Source organism: Dermacentor andersoni, chromosome 1 (assembly GCF_023375885.2).
Source record: "Dermacentor andersoni chromosome 1, qqDerAnde1_hic_scaffold, whole genome shotgun sequence".
NCBI lineage: Eukaryota > Metazoa > Arthropoda > Arachnida > Ixodida > Ixodidae > Dermacentor > Dermacentor andersoni.
The window spans coordinates 235070755-235088504 of record NC_092814.1 but is presented as its reverse complement, the minus strand read 5'-3'; the positions used below and the strand labels follow the sequence as shown (position 1 = coordinate 235088504).

Sequence of the window (17750 nt, the reverse complement as noted above, 5' to 3'; positions counted from 1 at the left end):
GTGTGGCTAAATTTTCGTATGCAAGGCACAGTGTCCATGTGAGGAATGGTGACCATTATCACTGTTTATAAAGTTTCCAGATTTTGCGTTTTCTTCAGCCGTTAGCACATGCAAGTGCTAGTACTCAAGGGGTGCTGTGTCTAGCAGAGAGATGTCTCTGTTGTGTATTGCATGGAGTTGCCACAAATGTGGATGGATCTTCATGTTGATTACATTTTGGTATCGCCACCTAAACAATGCTTCTTTACTGGTGTTGCTTGTACATGGTATTTTTGTAAACATTCTGTACCTGCACCTACCCTTTACAGTGCTATGTGGATTAGGTCCTACAATAAATAAATAGGTAAATAAGTGTTCTCCTGGAGCATGTCAAATGTGTGGCATCTGTGATGCATAACAGCATTATTTTTTTATTAAACACTGATGCCACCTACGAAACACAGAACCTCTTAAAAACCTATTGAGACGGCTACAAACGGCTATAGACGTTTTGGTCTATGATAAGACAATATAGAATTTCTTCTAAACATAACCTCAAAACTTGGAATATGCTAGTATATATTCTATTTGTGGTAAAACCCACTACTGGTGTCACTAGAGTCTATTTTTGTAACCACACTCAGAGCGTCTAACTCAAGAACTTTTTTAGATCTTTTTGTCTAAAAGTGCATAAAATTCCAAACGACGTGTTAAAAGTGTGGTTACCGTCGGCCGTCAGCGTTAACGAATAAAAGACGCCACAGACAAATCGAACTCGTTGCAAGCAAGATAATAAGTTTGCTTTAACGTTAAATAATTTCACACCAGAACTTCAACAATCAAGGGCGTGTTATTGTTTTCCATACAGGGCGCGCACACGACGCTTCGAAACCATTTTTCTATGCTCGCGCAGCAGGTACTGACAGCAGCAGGAGCGAAACGCCGGTGTTGCAGTGACCACAGCGGTGTCACCACGCTGCGATCATTTCGGCAGCAGTCAAGTAGGCACGCTCCAAATTTGTAAGGCTTCTCATTCCATGCTGGAAACACTGAGTGGCAGGAAGTTTGAAAAAACGGCCACTGTCAGCTGCAATGTCTCAGTCGTGGGTCCGTTATGTCAGTTGTGCGTCATTCTAAAAGCCGTTCTGCACATTTATACTGTATATTAACTGGAGTCATTTAGCTGCGCTGATGCTGTTTGCAGTGTGCTTTGCATCAGTGCTTCGTGACATCGGCTGTATTGCGTGTTTTCACCAACGACTTACTACCACAATGGCAGGATCTGCGTTCGCTGCCTTCGTGTGTCGGTGCGTCTTTGTGCGTCACACATTTGGATAAAATTTTTTTTTGGTAAGTGAAATACATTGCACTTCGTTTTTCGTCAACAATGTGAATATTTTTAGGTGTTACCCGCGACAATTCTTGATGGATGGGCTCTTCTGCCTTGCGAGTTTTCATCATCTTTACTTTTATACGAGGGTTCTCCTTAAGAGGCGGCGCAGGATCTCTAGGGCACCCAAGGGGTAGCGGGGTATCAAAGGTGGAAGCCGGGCGGCCCGTGGGCTGGGGCCGCGGAGGCCAAAGTGTGCCAGGGGGTGTTCGCATAAAAAATTGGCTGTCCGCGATAGCGGACAGCCTATCTTATACACCCCTGGCACGCACAGTCCGTGTTCTAGCATTGATGTCCCAGTTGTTGCTTTGGTGTCCTGGAGGCACCGCCAATAATACGAAATAATGACACGTTGTTACAACTGGTAAAAAACACGATTGAATCAATATAATTACGTCTAGCCGCCATCTTGTGATGCCAAGTTCAGCACTACCACGCTCCACGACTTCCGCAACACCATTCAGAACTATGCCCTGCTTGTTAGTCTGTGGTCAACATAGCACAAATCAACCGAAGGGAGTGCATTCGAAGACGATGCACTGGCTCTAATCCTGAACCAGACTGAACTCGCCCTATTTTGTGTCCTTTTGTTCTTGCATGGGTTACAGTGTTGCGTGAGCGCACGCGTGTCAGTGACTATGCAGCTTGTAGCGTTCCCACTTTATAGCAAAACAAAAATATAACTGCAATGTTTACTTCATATATACAATTACAAATGCAATCATCTGCTGATGTACAAATTCCCCTTGTGTTTTGTTCTAAATAAGCAGCAAAACTTTTAGCCTAGTAGGTGCTTCATCTGGGAGTGCAATCGTGACTGCTTGACAATTGTTAATGAATGACTGTGACTGGGTCACCTCATTTGTAATTGCAAATCTGTCTTTCAACTGACTTGACGCTCTCTTATTTTGTTCCTTTCACTACATAGACGGCTGGACATCCTTCTTGTACCTTGGCACGAGCTGGATGATGGGACCTCATCATGATCAGTGTAAGCCAATGTACTGCACCCTCTCTGGTCCTCCCAGTGCTTTGTGTATGGGTTAAGGCCAGGGAGTGCTTCGTGGTAAAATAGCTAGTTGGTGTCTCACAAATGGGCATTTTTTTTTTGTACTCGTCCCCTATAAGCTGCCACTATTATAACCAATATGTCAGTGCCAGTGTACATACACAGTTCTACTATTAATTAGTTTCCATAAGCCTTACAAAATTTAACTGTAGGCAGTCAGTGCTATGTAAGAACTCGCAAATTAACTCTGTTGTGTCCTACGAGTATTCCATACCATAAGTAAAAATTTGCTACAACAGTGTACATTACACCTTGCTTCCCTAATGCACAAGTGTATTCAAGCCAGTATGTGATTATTTCTGTATTCTAAATGCTTTCTGTGTGATTTAGCTTCTTTACAGGAATTTACTGTACAGCATCAGCAAGCAGTCTAATTTAAGATTTATGTGTGTGCTGTAAAAGGTATGCTTTGCTGCTGCAATTGATAAAACATGGGCCGAGGCTTCCATACAAAGACGAACTTCAATTTTGCTTTACCACCGTCAGCACTTGGCTGGTGCTCGCAAAATGAATCACATCAGGTAGCTTGTGCCAGACTGCTTTTTAACCTTATTGAGAGGAGATTGCGCAGTGATGTGTGGAGGCACCTGCGTCTGAGATAGAGAATGTGCTGCAACATAGGTGCGTGTAGAACAGGCATGATGCTGAGGGTTCCAGCAGTCTGCAGAGGTGCTTTTAAAATTTTGCCATAACTATAATTTTACCTGTGCTGTTTTTTGTCATCTATTTCAATATCATTGGAGGTGTTATCAGAATTCAGCAATTTATTTGCTCTGGCCTATTAGCCTGCCACATTTGACATTTCACTACGTGGGCAATTATTCAACATGGACCATTACTTGAATACACTTTTTTGTGTGTAGTGGCTTCTCAATTGTGAGTCAACGTAGATGTTCAGAATTACCTGAGGCTATAGATGCACTGATGAATTTGCTACCTATACGAATCACTATGCACTTTCTCTCGCAAACAGCATGTTAACGCTTCCAAGACAGTGGGCAATGTTATCGTTTGATCACATCATGAGATACTTTCAATTTTGTGTGATGCATCATGCATCATCCAAGATGATAAGTCATTGGTGTGAGGTATTGCCCTAAGCCAGTTAGGGTCACATGAAAATATATCAACAAAAGTGATTGATCCAGCTAGGAGTGTTGCTTTGGAACACTATCATCAGCCCTCCTTTGCATGCTAACTGCTTGCTTTGTACTGTGTCATGTTTAAGTTTGAAAAAAAAGGCAACAGCTAGGCAATGCAAAATGTGAAAGTTGCTTTTAGTTTAACAATATAAAATGCTATTTAACCTTTCAACTAAGTTACTACATCATTTACCTGTAGAGTGGATTACTGTTCTAAACTGATTATATTTCGCAGGAAACTTCTCAGACTTGACAAGTTGATAAGTGCCTCTTTAGCCACAAAACGTCATATATAAATTTCAAGGCTGACTTTGTCTGACTCTACTCTGCAATTTAATAACTATATGCCAGGAAATATACTATCAATTTTAAACATCATCACATACATACTTAAGATACCCGTAATTTAAGAGAAAGGAGTGCTTAAATTTATTTTTAATGTGAGCCAAGCTTCTTACTTAGCGCATATTGCTAATTGAAGTTCCAATTTGAACATTCCCATTTCCTCCCTCGCCTTTTTTCCCTATTCTGTGCAGGTATTGCTTGCCTATGTCTACAAGAACTGTTGTGTTGAGATACAAGAACCTTCACGTATGGCCTGCGACAGCAAGCTTTTGTAGGCAGCCAGTGCTCTCCTACGAAGCCTGGCCTGCTCTGGCAGCAGCGGCAATCATCTTCAAGATTCATCCATGGTCACCTTTGCTGCTATTTGTCACTCTTGTTAATTACACTTTCTGCATCTTTTCTAATTTATTAGGTAATAAAGTATGACTGTGTGACATGGTGTGAAGTAGATGTGTTAGTGCATTTTCGCTTGTAATCATGTTTTATGCATGAAAAACTCATTGTACAGTGTATGAAAAAAAAAAAATAGCATATTATGATTTATCTTTCAGTTCCGGTAAAATGCAACGTGGGTGGGTTGGTAGTGGGTGGTATGCCGAAGAATTCGCCATTATTTCCGCGTGATGCTGTGCAAGCATCTGGCGTTACCTTACAAGGGGCACCCACAAAGTAAATTACAATTGACTTTTAAATGAGGTATGTACATCAGAAAAAAATATATTTATATTACCAGTTAGAGTGGTCTGCAGAGTGTTTTTCCAGATGTGAACTATGCTTTATTTCTTAACAATTCATTGTTAAGGCTATTGTGCCCCCTGTAGCTGAAACCAGGATGTAATTTTTGCCTGAACTGCAGCATCACTGACAAGAAGTTTCCCTGCTGGGTATCTACCAAATTGAAATAGTTTCTTGCTACTAGACTTTTGAATTAGCCATTAAAGGCATCTTTTGGACATCAAATAGCTGCTTGTGTATTTCGTGGGCATACCAATGAACAAAGCTGGTGGGCAATTTTGAGTTACATAAAGATATTTCAGAGTTTCATCTTATCTCTGTAAGACTGCTAAGCAAATGCCAGCAGGGCCGAGTTAAGAATTCGAGAGGGGAAATATAACGACCCCCTTCAACCAAAATTTGATAAAAAGGGGGTCTCCTTCAGAGATGGGGTCGGAGGATGGCACTTGGCACCCACCTTATAGCGGACTGGATGCCAGGTCGTAGCAATTATTAAAACATTTGCGCGCGCGCGCACACACACACACGCACACACAAAGAAAAATCCTACAGGAACTAACAAGACAGAAGCAAAAAGGGATACTCACAGGAGCCCACAGGGTAGGCTGGCTGTTTTTTCCGTATGCCAATCAAAATGAAGAACAGGACTAGTGGAATGACTAGCTCGAACAGCAACACCAGCTGCACAGCAACATGTAAAAACATAGTAGGAATGACGCATAAAAATTGTCGTTTATTACATATCGTGAACGGAACTTTATTAACACTGTTGTCATTAAACTGAACGATCTAATACCACGGGACATTTTCGCTTTGCAGATCTCAGTTCGAATAACATTGGCGAATTCGTAACGATGGCGCTAAATTAATGACGAGATGTTTATTCAATATATTCGTAACAGCCGATGATGGTCGATACCACACGCTCCAACCAAAATTACTCCGCAAAATTTGTTCAAAATCAAGTGAGCAGCTTGTTCAGTTAGGACACTGCGAAATAAGTTATACATATTGGAACAAACACATACCGCGCGCGAACCCTGGAAAGGAATATCTTAAGTTCTATGCAGTATATTTAAAGTGCAATCAAAGATTTCGTGAGGCATCACGCCACTTCAACTGGACTTCGTGTAGTACATACAAATTTTAGTAATCAGCGTCCCACACCCGAAAACCAAAACAAGTGGAAGCTGTCACACTTGGGGCTGTCCGCTCTCACATCAGGGGTCAGAGGATGTGCACGAAATAACCACAGGTCACGAACGAAAACGCAGGTAGCGGTTGCCACTTGATGCCTTGCGCCATTTCAAGCCAGCTGTTCAAGCATTAAACCGCGAGGCTACCGACCGAATGTAAGTTCGCCCGCATACCCGCGCGTCACCAAAATGAAAATGTTGAATTGGTATAACTGAATGTTTATCCAATTCTGATTTGTAACCAGTTAAAATCATAAGCAGTCATTCCCCGCTTCAACGCCGAAAAAAGAAACAGCTGTGCGATCTGGCAATTCGTCAATAAGCTGAATTAATTGGTCAGTTATTTCCATCAGCGCAGCAAAAGCTGCAGTGCGAGCACCTACCACATTTCCTAACGCGGCGAGCAGACAGTGACTGGGGCACGAGCTTTCGACCTCCACGACAGTAAAAAATTATCGCGTAAGCACGGTCAAAGACAAAAATTGAACAGCAGCAGGAGAACGACAGTCCATGCTCAGTCTATACAGAGCGAGCCTCGGGATACGAAGTCAACGAGCATCTGCAACGACAGCGTTTCCCTCTGCTTCCCCATCTATATGCTAAGGCGAACGCACAAACATTCACGCTATCGCAAAATCATTACCACATCCACTTACCGGCTTCCTTTTCTTCAGCGTGTAGTTCTTCCATAAGAGCAACCGCAATTGTAGACAAAAACCCATGCTGGCGACGCATTGGAGAGCGCAAATTAGTCAATTGGCTTTCCCACCAAAGTGCGAGAGAGAAATCAGCTGGGTCTGAGTAGTCAAAGAAACATTGCCCCCGACGTCGCTGAGCAGCGTTATGATAGGCTGCTTCGATCTGGGCTCTCCAGCCCTCAAATGTCCCTTCCAAAGATACTTTAGCCACACATATGGCCAACAAAGGCTAAAATAACTGGTACCAACACTGACGCCCACACGACGAAGTCACACGCGTTTACTGCGTTTACTTTCTTGACTGCTGCTGTATCGAAGCGGACCGAAGCGGACGCACGCATGTGTTATACCGCGTGAGGGCGCAATGGTAGCAACAGGGCAAGGACAACAAAAACAAATCGCAAGTATGCATTGTGTCGTTGGTTATGTCAGCACTTGTAGGAAAGCAATGCGCCAATTCACGGATGCGAAATTTTCTCAAGACAAACATAAGAAATAAAAGCGCAAATTTTTCTTAAAACGCGTTATTGACAAAGAGTGCGCAATGAAACCATCACTTGCATAAAGTGCGCATTTTTCAAACCACTCGACAAGAAGCAAAGCGCTGTTAACACGAGTTCTTGTCGTTGCTTTCTATTTCAGATTGAATTTGTGCACTGCTTGTAACAGCAAGGCATAAAGGAAAGAATCTTCTATACTTATAGAAAATCGAGCAGAGGCGTTCCCGAGTGTCCTGGCGTGCGCGAAACTAGATTCATGCATTAGTCACTGGAGGCACGGCCTTCGGTGAATTTAAGTACGAAAGTGTCGTTAGACACAAATTCTTTCTCGAATAAAGGCTCCTCAAGCTTAGCAACTTGTTGCCATGCGTCAGCGGAAATATCATGTTTAAAATAAAAATGAACTGTTCCAACACAATGTATCTTTCCACGAACAAGCTCCAGTTCGCTGTTCTTCAGGAGGTGAAATGACGCCTTTCCATGAGAATTTGGCAACTCGGTGGTTTGACCGACATGTCGGGGCAAGAAGCGAACAGCTGCTTTCAACTCCACAACGCTCACAGCTTCGATAGAACCAAGCAGCTGTGCCATACGTCCTGTGCCACAAAGGAACGGTTCGCTTCTGAAGTGATGCACACCCTCTTTGACCTTGGAGTAGGGCTTGATCGTCCACAGAAAGTCGACATTTTGCGTTCCACTAGCGCATGACGAGCTTCGCGTTTTAGAGCTACATGGTTTGACCAGACGCTGGCCATTGCTGCAGGCAGTGGTGGATGCCCTTTCTTCAAGTTCATTTGAGCAAGTGCACGAACGCCTGGCGTGTCCAGCCAAGTCTTTCATCCGGACCTCCTCGCCGCAGAGGCCACATCGCGTCCTGTAGTATGGGCACATCCTGTAGTGGGACGGCATGTCTAACAAACAGCCGACGTAGCTGCACCCCTCAGCTCGGTTCCAGCAAAACACGGAGGCCCTTGAAACCAGCTCCAAGGTGGCGGCATCTGTTCCTGCGAGACTCCAGGACGAGCAGTCGAACGGGCAGTTCGGTTGTGCTTTGACCATGCAGAACGAGCAGAACATATGCTGGCATGACTCGTTCGTGTACAACCTTGGCGGCACTAGTCCACACAGCGAGCAGCGCGCTAATACGGGCACAGGTGGCGCAAACTGGACGGCTCTGCGGTTCACGTCGTTCGAGAACTGCCCCAACACGTACCAGCCATTCTCCTCAACCGCGCTCTTGTTCAGCGAAGGGCAGCTCCGGGCCACCGTCGGTGGCTTCGTGCTTAGCCTTGGGCGGCGAAAGAGCGGGCAAAAGGGAAAGCACGCCCACATGGCACAGGACTGCTGCCGTCCGCTCCAAGCCACTCGCTTCCTCGACCCTTGGTTTTCCTTTTCTTCCAACCGGACACAGCGCGTGATAACATGAGATAAGCTTGTAGAGGGCGCATATAGATATTATATAAATGATTAGTGGCGCCCTCACGTGTACATATGAACTTGCGGAAGGTGGTGGTGGTGGTAACAACTTTATTGAGACTGCTCAGTTATGATCTGGCAGGCCCGAGTCCTAGAATGGCCCCTCACGAGGAGCGATCCTTTCGGCCCAGGCAACGAGGGCTTTTTGTACTTTTTCATCCGGCGTTCTGAGCAGCTCTTCCCACGTCTGTTGTGAGGGAGCTGGCAGGAGCGACCTGGGAGGGGGTAAGCCCTCGCACCCCCAAAGAATGTGATTTTGGGTAGCCAATGTTTGATTTGTGCAGTTTTTACATATTGGGTTCCATTGCCCGTTGGTAATTGTGGCTAGCCAATGTGGGCTGCGGAACGATTTAGTTTGGATTCGACGCAGGATCGAGGCTTGCGCTCGCGTGAGGCTTGCGTTTGGAGGCGGGTAGATTCGCCTTTTTTGCTTATTGTAATAGTTTGTTATTTCGTGGTATGTCGTCGGTGCCTCATCCATGGGATCCGAGTCTGAGGGGCACATCTCCCGGTTGATTAGACCTCGGGCTACCCAGTGCGCCTCCTCATTCCCTTGATTCCCCGAATGGGCAGGGACCAGTGGCGTAGCTAGGGCACGTGGCACCCGGGGCCCTTAGGTCTTCTGTCACCTTCCCCCCCCCCCCCCCCCCCCCCGCTGGGTGTAGCCGGCGGAAAGAGGGGTGTCTTCAGACGTATATGACACCCCCCCCCCTCCCTCACTGGCCCCTTGCACCCGGGGCCCACGGCCCCCCGGCCCCCCCTGTTGCTACGCCACTGGCAGGGACCCATACGAGTTCAACAGTGTTTTCATTATTAAAGTCCCGTAGGACTCGCGCTGCACAGACGCCTATGCTGCCTCTCGAAAAGTTGACTATTGCCCTTTTGGAGTCGCTTATGATAGTTTGCACGGAGGGATTCATATGGCCAAAGCAATGGCAGTCTCTTCCGCTTCCACGGTGGACGCTGTTTTTATGGTCGCGGCGTTGAGGATACTTCCCTCTCCGGTCACGACGCTCACTACTTAAGTTTGGTGATTTTGCTTTGCTGCATCGACATAAGCGGTGTGCTGGTTGCTTTGGTACCTTTCTTGAAGGGCCTTGGCTCTGGCAGACCGCCTCTTGTCGTGTCTCCCAGAGAGCATGTTCTTGGGTAACGGTTTTATAACCAAACGGCGTTTGACCGCACCGAGTAATGTTGTTCTTCCTGCTGAATTGATAACGGGATTCAGCCCGAGTTTACTTAGAATAACCCTGCCAGTTGCGGTGCGGAAGAGACGTTCACGTTGGGCTGTTTTATGGGCCTCCACGAGTTCGTCTAGGGTATTGTATATACCTAGCTCAAGTAATCGTTCAGTGTTCGCATACCTCGGGAGACCAAGGGCAGCTTTATCAGCTGTGCGAATGACGCTGCTAACCTTTTCCTCGTCAGAAAGGCGTAGGTGGTAGTAAGGGAAGGAATACACGACGCGACTGATCAGGAAAGCCTGCGTCAAATGGCAGATATCAGCCTCCTTCACACCTCGGTGTCGTGTGGCTACTCGTCTGATTAGGCCACATATTTGGCGGGCTGTCGTCCGTAATCGGACAATCGCCTCAGAATTATGGGTGTTATGATGAATTAGCATGCCCAGGACTCTTATAGTCAGTACGGGTGGAACTGGGCCGTCTTCCATACTGACTCGTATAGGGGAGGTGGCGTCCCTTTCGGTGGCGTGTTTGGTTGATTTATCACGGAAGACGAGAAGCTCCGATTTTGTTGCGGAAGAAACCCCAAGATAATTTCTTGTCATTACTCTCTTTACTGAGATCTCAATATTGGAACTGGCTAAGGCAGTGGAAAGTCTGCCAGATTCTGCCTCAGGTACAGACGAAATAACCGCAAAAATGTTAAAAGATTTATTCAAGGAGTCCCCGGATGACCTTTTAGATGCAGTAAACTATTCTATGCAATTTTCGTGAATTCCTTTCAGTTGGAAACTTACTCAAGTTATTACGGTTCTTAAAAATATTGGTGAAGGATACGCACTTGACAATATCGGACCGATTGCGCGAGCTTCTAATTAGGTTAAATTATTAGAAAGTATTCTGAATGTTTGTCTTTTGAAAAAAGTAGGGGACGACGACTCACTCAGCCCTTGCCAAATCGAATTTAGATCTGGCTATTCCCCTTCGCACGCTCATGTGCACCTGGAAAGCTGCATAAGACTATAGCACCTTGCCAGAAACAAATCGCAGCTCTATAGTAAAAGGGTTGAAATTCGGGCCAGTTGGTACATAGTTGAAGGGAAAAAAAAACAGTTACTAAAGACAAGTCACTCCACACCACTCCAGTGGTTGTGGTGTGAACCTCTCTTCTTGTCCTTAGTCTTTTGTGATTGGTTTTTCCTTCTCTTTAGTAACTTTAGATATTCAAAAGCCTATGATAGTGTCGAACACGAAGTTTTATTGAATAGATTAAAATACTTTGCACTCCTAAAATATACAATAAAATTGTTTAGTGAGTGACAGGTAAATGTATTGCTCTCTGAAAGAGGTTTTTCTTCAAATAGACATTGACAGTCGCGTGGGGCTACACAAGCAACTGTCACTTGACCTTTATTGCTCAGCATATTACTAAGCTTTGTACCTTGTCATAATGGCATATAGACATATGTATACGTAGACTCGGCAAAATACCTGGGCATAGTATATGAAAACTAGTTCAGTTGGCAGGTATATATATATATATATATATATATATATATATATATATATATATATATATATATATATATATATATATATGGTTACGATCGGTGATGCGGAGAGACCCTCTAGCAGGGGCGTAGCCGGGGGGGGGGGGTAGGTTTATGGGGCTTCACCCCCACCCCCCGGAATTGTTTCGTGCTGTCATGCGCCGCCAATCAAAGCAACCCCCCCGGCACCGAAAATCATTGTGGATTTTGTGTAGAATGTCCTTTTCACGTTCGAAAAGACATTTCAGCGCGAACATAGCCAAATCGGGCTGGATTTCGTGGCAACGCCCATGTACCGGTAGTCGCATAGCGCCAAGGAGCCCCATCCCAGTACATGTTTCAAGGGCGTTTTGATGGCGAGCGGGCTCGTCGCGGCATCTCGCGGAGGCCGCGGAATCTACAGAGCGCATGGATTTCAATTCTGAAACATTATGGGTATAAAGTTCTCACAAACTTTTGATGCGAAAGGTGCATTGACATTTCCAAAGTCGTGCTTTAGATTTTCAATTCCGGAACCTTATGGGTTGAATGTTGCTATAAACATTTGGTGCCAAAGGTTCGTTGACTTTTCTAAAGTTGTACATCGGACCATACAATAAGACAAGCCAAATCAACACACCATCAGACAGGATGACAAAGCACGCAGCGAGGTCCGATGAGACGAAGCGTTGTGGTGGTTCATTTTTGCCGTCATGTCACAGAAAATAATATCAGCAATTCTTTTCACGTGCGCCAAAGCATCCATGTCAAGACACTAAAATCAGCAAAGGTAACTAACTACGTTCTCATTTATTTTTCTACTTTGACTTTAATTTAATTCCCCTCTCTCTCTCTCTCTCTCTCTCTCCTTTTTTTTTTTCAGGTTTTTTTTTTTTTTCGCTACCCGCGGACTGCCGGAGCCTGCCAGAGCGCAAGCGTTTTTCTCGTGTTGACCCGACCACCGCGCGCGCGCACTTCGATGCGTGTTCGTTTTTCCCTGGCCGAGTGGATTTTCGCTTGGCAGAGTTTTGGACGCTTTCTGGCTAGCAGACGAGAAACAGAAACGATGTGTGGTCGCTCGCGGCCATCACTGCGGGGACTCGACGGATTGCAACGCGTTCGCTTGAGCGCAACCTCTCCGGAAAATTTTGCCTCGCCGGTGTAAGATACCGCGAGCAGTATGCGTGTGGTTCTCTGTGGACCAAGCGTCTTACGTTTTCTTCGATATTCCTTCGGTAGACACATTAGGTGCCCAAAGTAGGCCGTCGATTGTGGCCAACAAGCTTTCCTTTGCGTTTTTTTTTTTTTTCATTTCCGTGCCCCCAGCCCACAAAAGAAAAAAAGACTTTTGCGGCGCAGCAAATTGTCGCATAGTGAAAGTTCGATTTTGTGACTTCTTTTGCGGAAAGTAATGGCCCACGGGACGCTTCAGGTGCCGGATAGTTTTATTCTATTATTGTGATAAAAATTATATGGGCACCCCAGACGCATTCCTGCCGTCGCCATGGGAAATCTAGAGGGAAATCTGGCGCTGCTGCGCTGTGGTATGCATGGGAATGCCGGTATATTGTGGATTCGGATTGGCATCGTTCTGGAAGAGACAGGACGCCTTGAAGACGCGCTTGGCAAGTACCGTTCCGTCTGTCACAATGATTCATTTTCTACTAGAACAGCACGCGAAAAGCTGTTTTAGCTTTATTATTACGCGAAAACATGTTTTGTTTAACTATGAGAACTTGTTATTGTGTGTACGACTACATGTTACGTAAAAAGTATCAGCGGGCCGCTAAAGTTGGAGGACAGACGACAAGGTTCGCGCTCGCTTTGAAACAGTTGGTCGTCTGTTCTTGCTTTTCTTCGCTTGGTCATGCATCGTGGGTGAGTAAAGATGTAATATGCGTGAATGGACATATTTTATGGAGATGTTACTTTGAGAACGCGTTATTTGCGTAGCCATATCCACGTTTTAGACGAAGCCTTTTACAACACCAGCCAACACGAGCCTCGCAGACACATATACCGTCATTCCCATGACGGCACGGTGCCCCCTTAAGAAACTCCCATAGACGGTGGCGCCAGATTACCCTCTAGGTGTTATAGTGAGAAACTCTATGGGGTCGGGCCTCTCCTTAGTTTCCTTCCTCCGTGGTGGAGGCGAAGCCTTGCGCGCCGCTGCTGTGGCGCTACCGAGAGAGGGCGCTCGCTGGTGTGACGTCATGCTAGGAGGATAAATGGGACTACAGCTCGGCTCCTCGCAGTGGTCGGCGCGCTGCCTTGCGCTATGTCGGATGATGTATAGCCATAAGTTTAACAAAGGGCAACCATGTCCACATCATCAGCCGAACCAAGGCGCAGCCAAGGGTATTGCTTTCGCAATCTTCCAGGCTTAACCAAGCTAAGCCTTCAGCCAATTTTTTATCGTCCCATTCAGCCCTCTTTGATTGCACGTCTAGTGTCATTCAGCTTGAACTGCCCCACGGCTGCTATAGTCCACCAGTCCAACAACCACGGTTATGCTCTCCCGAAGACACCCGCCTGTCGCCTCAAGCCACTACGTACGTCACTGCTGTTCTCATCTGTTCCTGACGGCGTCTATGTAGTACGTACTACGCCCCACCTCTGACATACTGCCTGAAAGAAATTTGGCCGTTCCCCATACCGTGCTCACTGTTACAGGCAATCAGACTTCGCTCCCTCTTCTTAATTTTAACTTTTCGACTCAAATTGTTCCCAGAGGCATGTCTTTGGGCGACATCTCGCCTGTGAACGATTGCGAGATGTCGGCTCTTGACGCCGAAATTCCGTCGCCCTCTGCAGGAACCTCCTATTCATCGACTCTCACAGACGAACTTAACAAGATGATTGCACTTGATCTTCCGGCGCAAGCTGCTGACCTCCGCTGTCTCTTGGAAACGACATTTTTTACCTTGACGGCCGCCCTTTAGCCCAGACATCGGTGGTCACCCATCGTATTTACACCGGAGACGCCAATCCCATACGCCGCCGGCCGTACCATGTTTCACATGCTGAACGGCAAGTGATACAAGTAGGAGTCGATAAGATGTTGACTAAAGGCGCTATCGAGCCATCTTGCAGTCCGTGAGCGTCCCCTATTGTCCTTGTCAAGAAGAAGGACGGCAGTTGGCGCTTTTGTGTGGATTACAGACACCTCAACGAAATCACACGCAAGGATGTCTACCCGTTGCCGCGTATTGATGACGCCTTGAACTGCTTGCACGGAGCCAAGTACATTTCATCAATAGACCTCCGATCAGGCTATTGGCAAATCTCGGTAGATGACATGGACCGCGAGAAAACTGCCGTCGTAACACCTGACGGCCTCTACCAATTCAAGGTTATGCCGTTCGGCCTTTGTAATGTCCCATCATTGCAACCTTCGAAAGAATGATGGACTCCTTAACTTCGCGGCTATAAATGGTCGACATGCCTGCGTTTCTAGACGATATGTCATAGTCTTTTCACCAACTTTCGCGAGTCATCTAACGCGGCCATCTCGTCAGTGCCGCTGGCGTTCAACCCGACCCTGACAAGATTCGCGCTGTCCAGAACTTTCTTGTTCCATCTTCCGCCGCAGACGTAAGAAGCTTTGTTGGGCTATGCTCGTATTTCCGTCGTTTTATCAAGAATTTCGCCAAAACCGCTCGCCCACTCACCGGCTTACTTAAAGGGCCCCTCGCCAGGCCCCATAGCAAATTTCGGTTATACGCTGAACGTTGTTACACGTTCTCTAGCGAACGTTCTGCCGCAAAAAAAAAAAAAAATCAAATCGATTAACAGCCTAGGTAGAAATATTCCAGTGCCGCAAACCCATGATTTCACTAGGCGAACTCCACTGTTAAGCGAGACACTCTCTCCACTTGCACCATCTAGCCTCCGCAAGCGAAATTACTTCTCTGCGTTCTCCCATGCATACCGGGCTTGCGGTGCAACCCAGTCTTCGTACGATGCCACCTTTAGAGGTCAGGTGTGCTTGTCCCTGAGGGTGGCTGTGGCAGGACAGGACCAGATCAGATGTTTGAGATCGACGTTGATTGCAAGGCAGTTGGGGCATTCCACTTGTGTTCCTCTCCACTTGCTCAGAACATCCGGTGTAATAGATGCCTTAGCTCTTGCTTTGTGGATGAGAACCTGGGCTGTTCTGGGAAGGCGAGTGGGAATGGGAGGAAGGATGCTAGGAATGGACTCCCGTAGTATAGAGCCTTCCTCTCGTGTTTCACACCAGAAGAATTAACGCTTTGCTGTCCTTTGCGAAGGAGGCAGGCACCCTTCCTTTCACCTGATCCCTTACCCCTATCTTAGGCCACGGGCCATCCCTTCTAATAAAAGTTTCAATCAATCGATCAACCATACCGGGCCCCGAGGATCGCGTGACGCATACGTCACGGGCACCGCCTTCATCTTGTTTTGTCCTCGCTTTTTTGCGGCGCACTTCCGCTGACGGCGTCGCGCGCGAGCTGTTGTGATTGTCTCGTTTCGCGCAGCGCACAGTTTTTGCGCGCTGTGCACGAGGGCGCCTGACTAGCGGTATAAGTCAGTGCTACACGAATACTGAGGCAGACACAAGTGGATCACAGAGCATGATCCCGCATTAGAACACGGTAGAAAATGACATAGTTCCGGTGTCTGCAGGCACGACTCCACGACGTGGGGACAAGCACACGAAACTCTTGCTGCGTTGAGAAGTAAAACAAGAACATGCAGACATTTAGTTTGTGTGTTCCATTATTTCTCTACGCCTTAATTAATTCGTCTGTTCTAGCAACATATTACACAAATAACAGATGTTGCCTTCAATTATTCTCGAAGTCACGTGTCGCCACGAGCGACGTCACAGCGCGAACACGTGTACGTATACGCGCACTAGCACGTGTACGTCATCCTCCGGCTTGGAGCGCGGCGGCCGCGAGGAGAAGGAAAAACGGCGTTCGGTTTGAAATTTCAGGTCTTTCCGCCGTGTGTAACGACGTAACATTTTGCAGACATTATTGTTATCGAGCAATGTGTGCTCTGCGCTTGTCAGCTCAAAATTGCCAGACCTGGTGAGGGGCCCTTTAAGAAGTCGACGTTCCTTTCACATGGGGCCTTGCTCAAACCAGAGCGTTCTCCGCCCTCGTACGCTTGCTCACGGCTCCCCCACTGCTGGCTCATTATGATCCATCTACCGCCACTGAACTTCACACGAATGCCAGTGGCCATGGAATTGGGGCTGTACTTGTTCAATGGCGGCGTAACGCAGAGTGCGCAATTGCATACCAGCCACCTCCTGTCCCCGCCAAGATGAATTTTTTCAATTACCGAACGGGAGTGCCTGGCGTTAGTTTGGGTAGTTGCCAAATTCCGCCCCTATTTGTACGGCCGCACATTTTCTGTTGTTACCGATCACCACGCCTTGTGCTGGCTCTCCTCAAATAAGGACCCCACTGGACATTTGGGTAGATGGGTGCTACGGCTACAAGAATATTCATTTGCTGTTTTATACAATTCGGGCTGTTTGCACAAGGACGCAGACTGCCTCTCCAGTCATCCTGTCAACCGCCCTGAATATGATGGCCATGACACCGTTTCTTTGTGTCCTGGCCATTTCCGATCTGCACAACATCTGCACTGAACAATGATGTGATGACTGTTTACGTGTTCTCATCGATTGTCTCAATTCTGGACAATCGGAGCCCACGCTGTGTATGTTCGTGCTCTGCAACGACATTCTCTACCGTCGCAGCTTACGCGCTGAAGGACCAGAATTTTTACTCGTTGTACCACGCCATCTCCGGACGTCAGATCTTTAGCAGTTGCATGACGCCCCTACTGCAGGCCACCTCGGCATTTTGCGTACTTATGACCGCGTACAGTGCCGTTTCTACTGGCCAGGACTGTACCGCTCTGTACATCACTAGCAGTGGCGTAGCCAGAAATTTCGTTCGGGGGGGGGGGGGGGGGGGGGGCTCACAATGCAGCTCGGCCTCCTTCTAAGAGGAAACATTAGGTCGGATGCTCCTATCTAAATACATGTAAAAGGAGAATTCGTTTTTCTCGGCAACCACTTCACCAAATTTGATGAGGTTTGTTGCATTTAAAAGAAAAACTTAAATTATAGTGATTGTTTGTTTCGAATTTTCGATTTAGGCCGTCAATATTTTATTGAAAAGTGGCAAAAATGGAACATTTTCAGAAAACGAAACAATTAAGTTTACAACTCTAAATCAGCAATGAAAACTGATACCACAATTCTGTGAATTGCACATAATAGTACATCTGCTGCGGACAAAATTGATATGATACACATGAGTCTAAAAAATTAAGTATTATGGAAATACAGCTCTTGCAGAACCATTGTACATAACAACCAATTCAAGTAAGATACAAATAGACATATCGAATTTGTCCGCTTTGAATAGTGTAATGGATGCTGTTTACAGAACCGCGATATCTGTTCTTGATGCAGAGCTATTAATTTGTAAACTTCATCCTTCTATTCTTCTCGAAGTT

The 17750-nt window shown here is 46.4% G+C and overlaps 1 protein-coding gene across 1 annotated transcript in view; it reads right to left on the bottom strand.

Moving 5' to 3' along the window:
* The window catches only part of LOC126547921 (ATP-binding cassette sub-family A member 2-like), a 292596-nt gene extending 285999 nt beyond the window's left edge, over positions 1–6597 (bottom strand). Inside the window, exons 1-2 of the mRNA XM_050195975.3 lie at positions 6513–6597; positions 5248–5341 (exon numbers count right to left, since the gene is read on the bottom strand). Of these exons, the coding sequence (XP_050051932.1) occupies positions 5248–5341; positions 6513–6578 (160 nt within the window). The 5' untranslated portion in view covers positions 6579–6597. The remainder of the gene's footprint in view (positions 1–5247; positions 5342–6512) is intronic.
* Positions 6598–17750: the final 11153 nt, after the last annotated feature.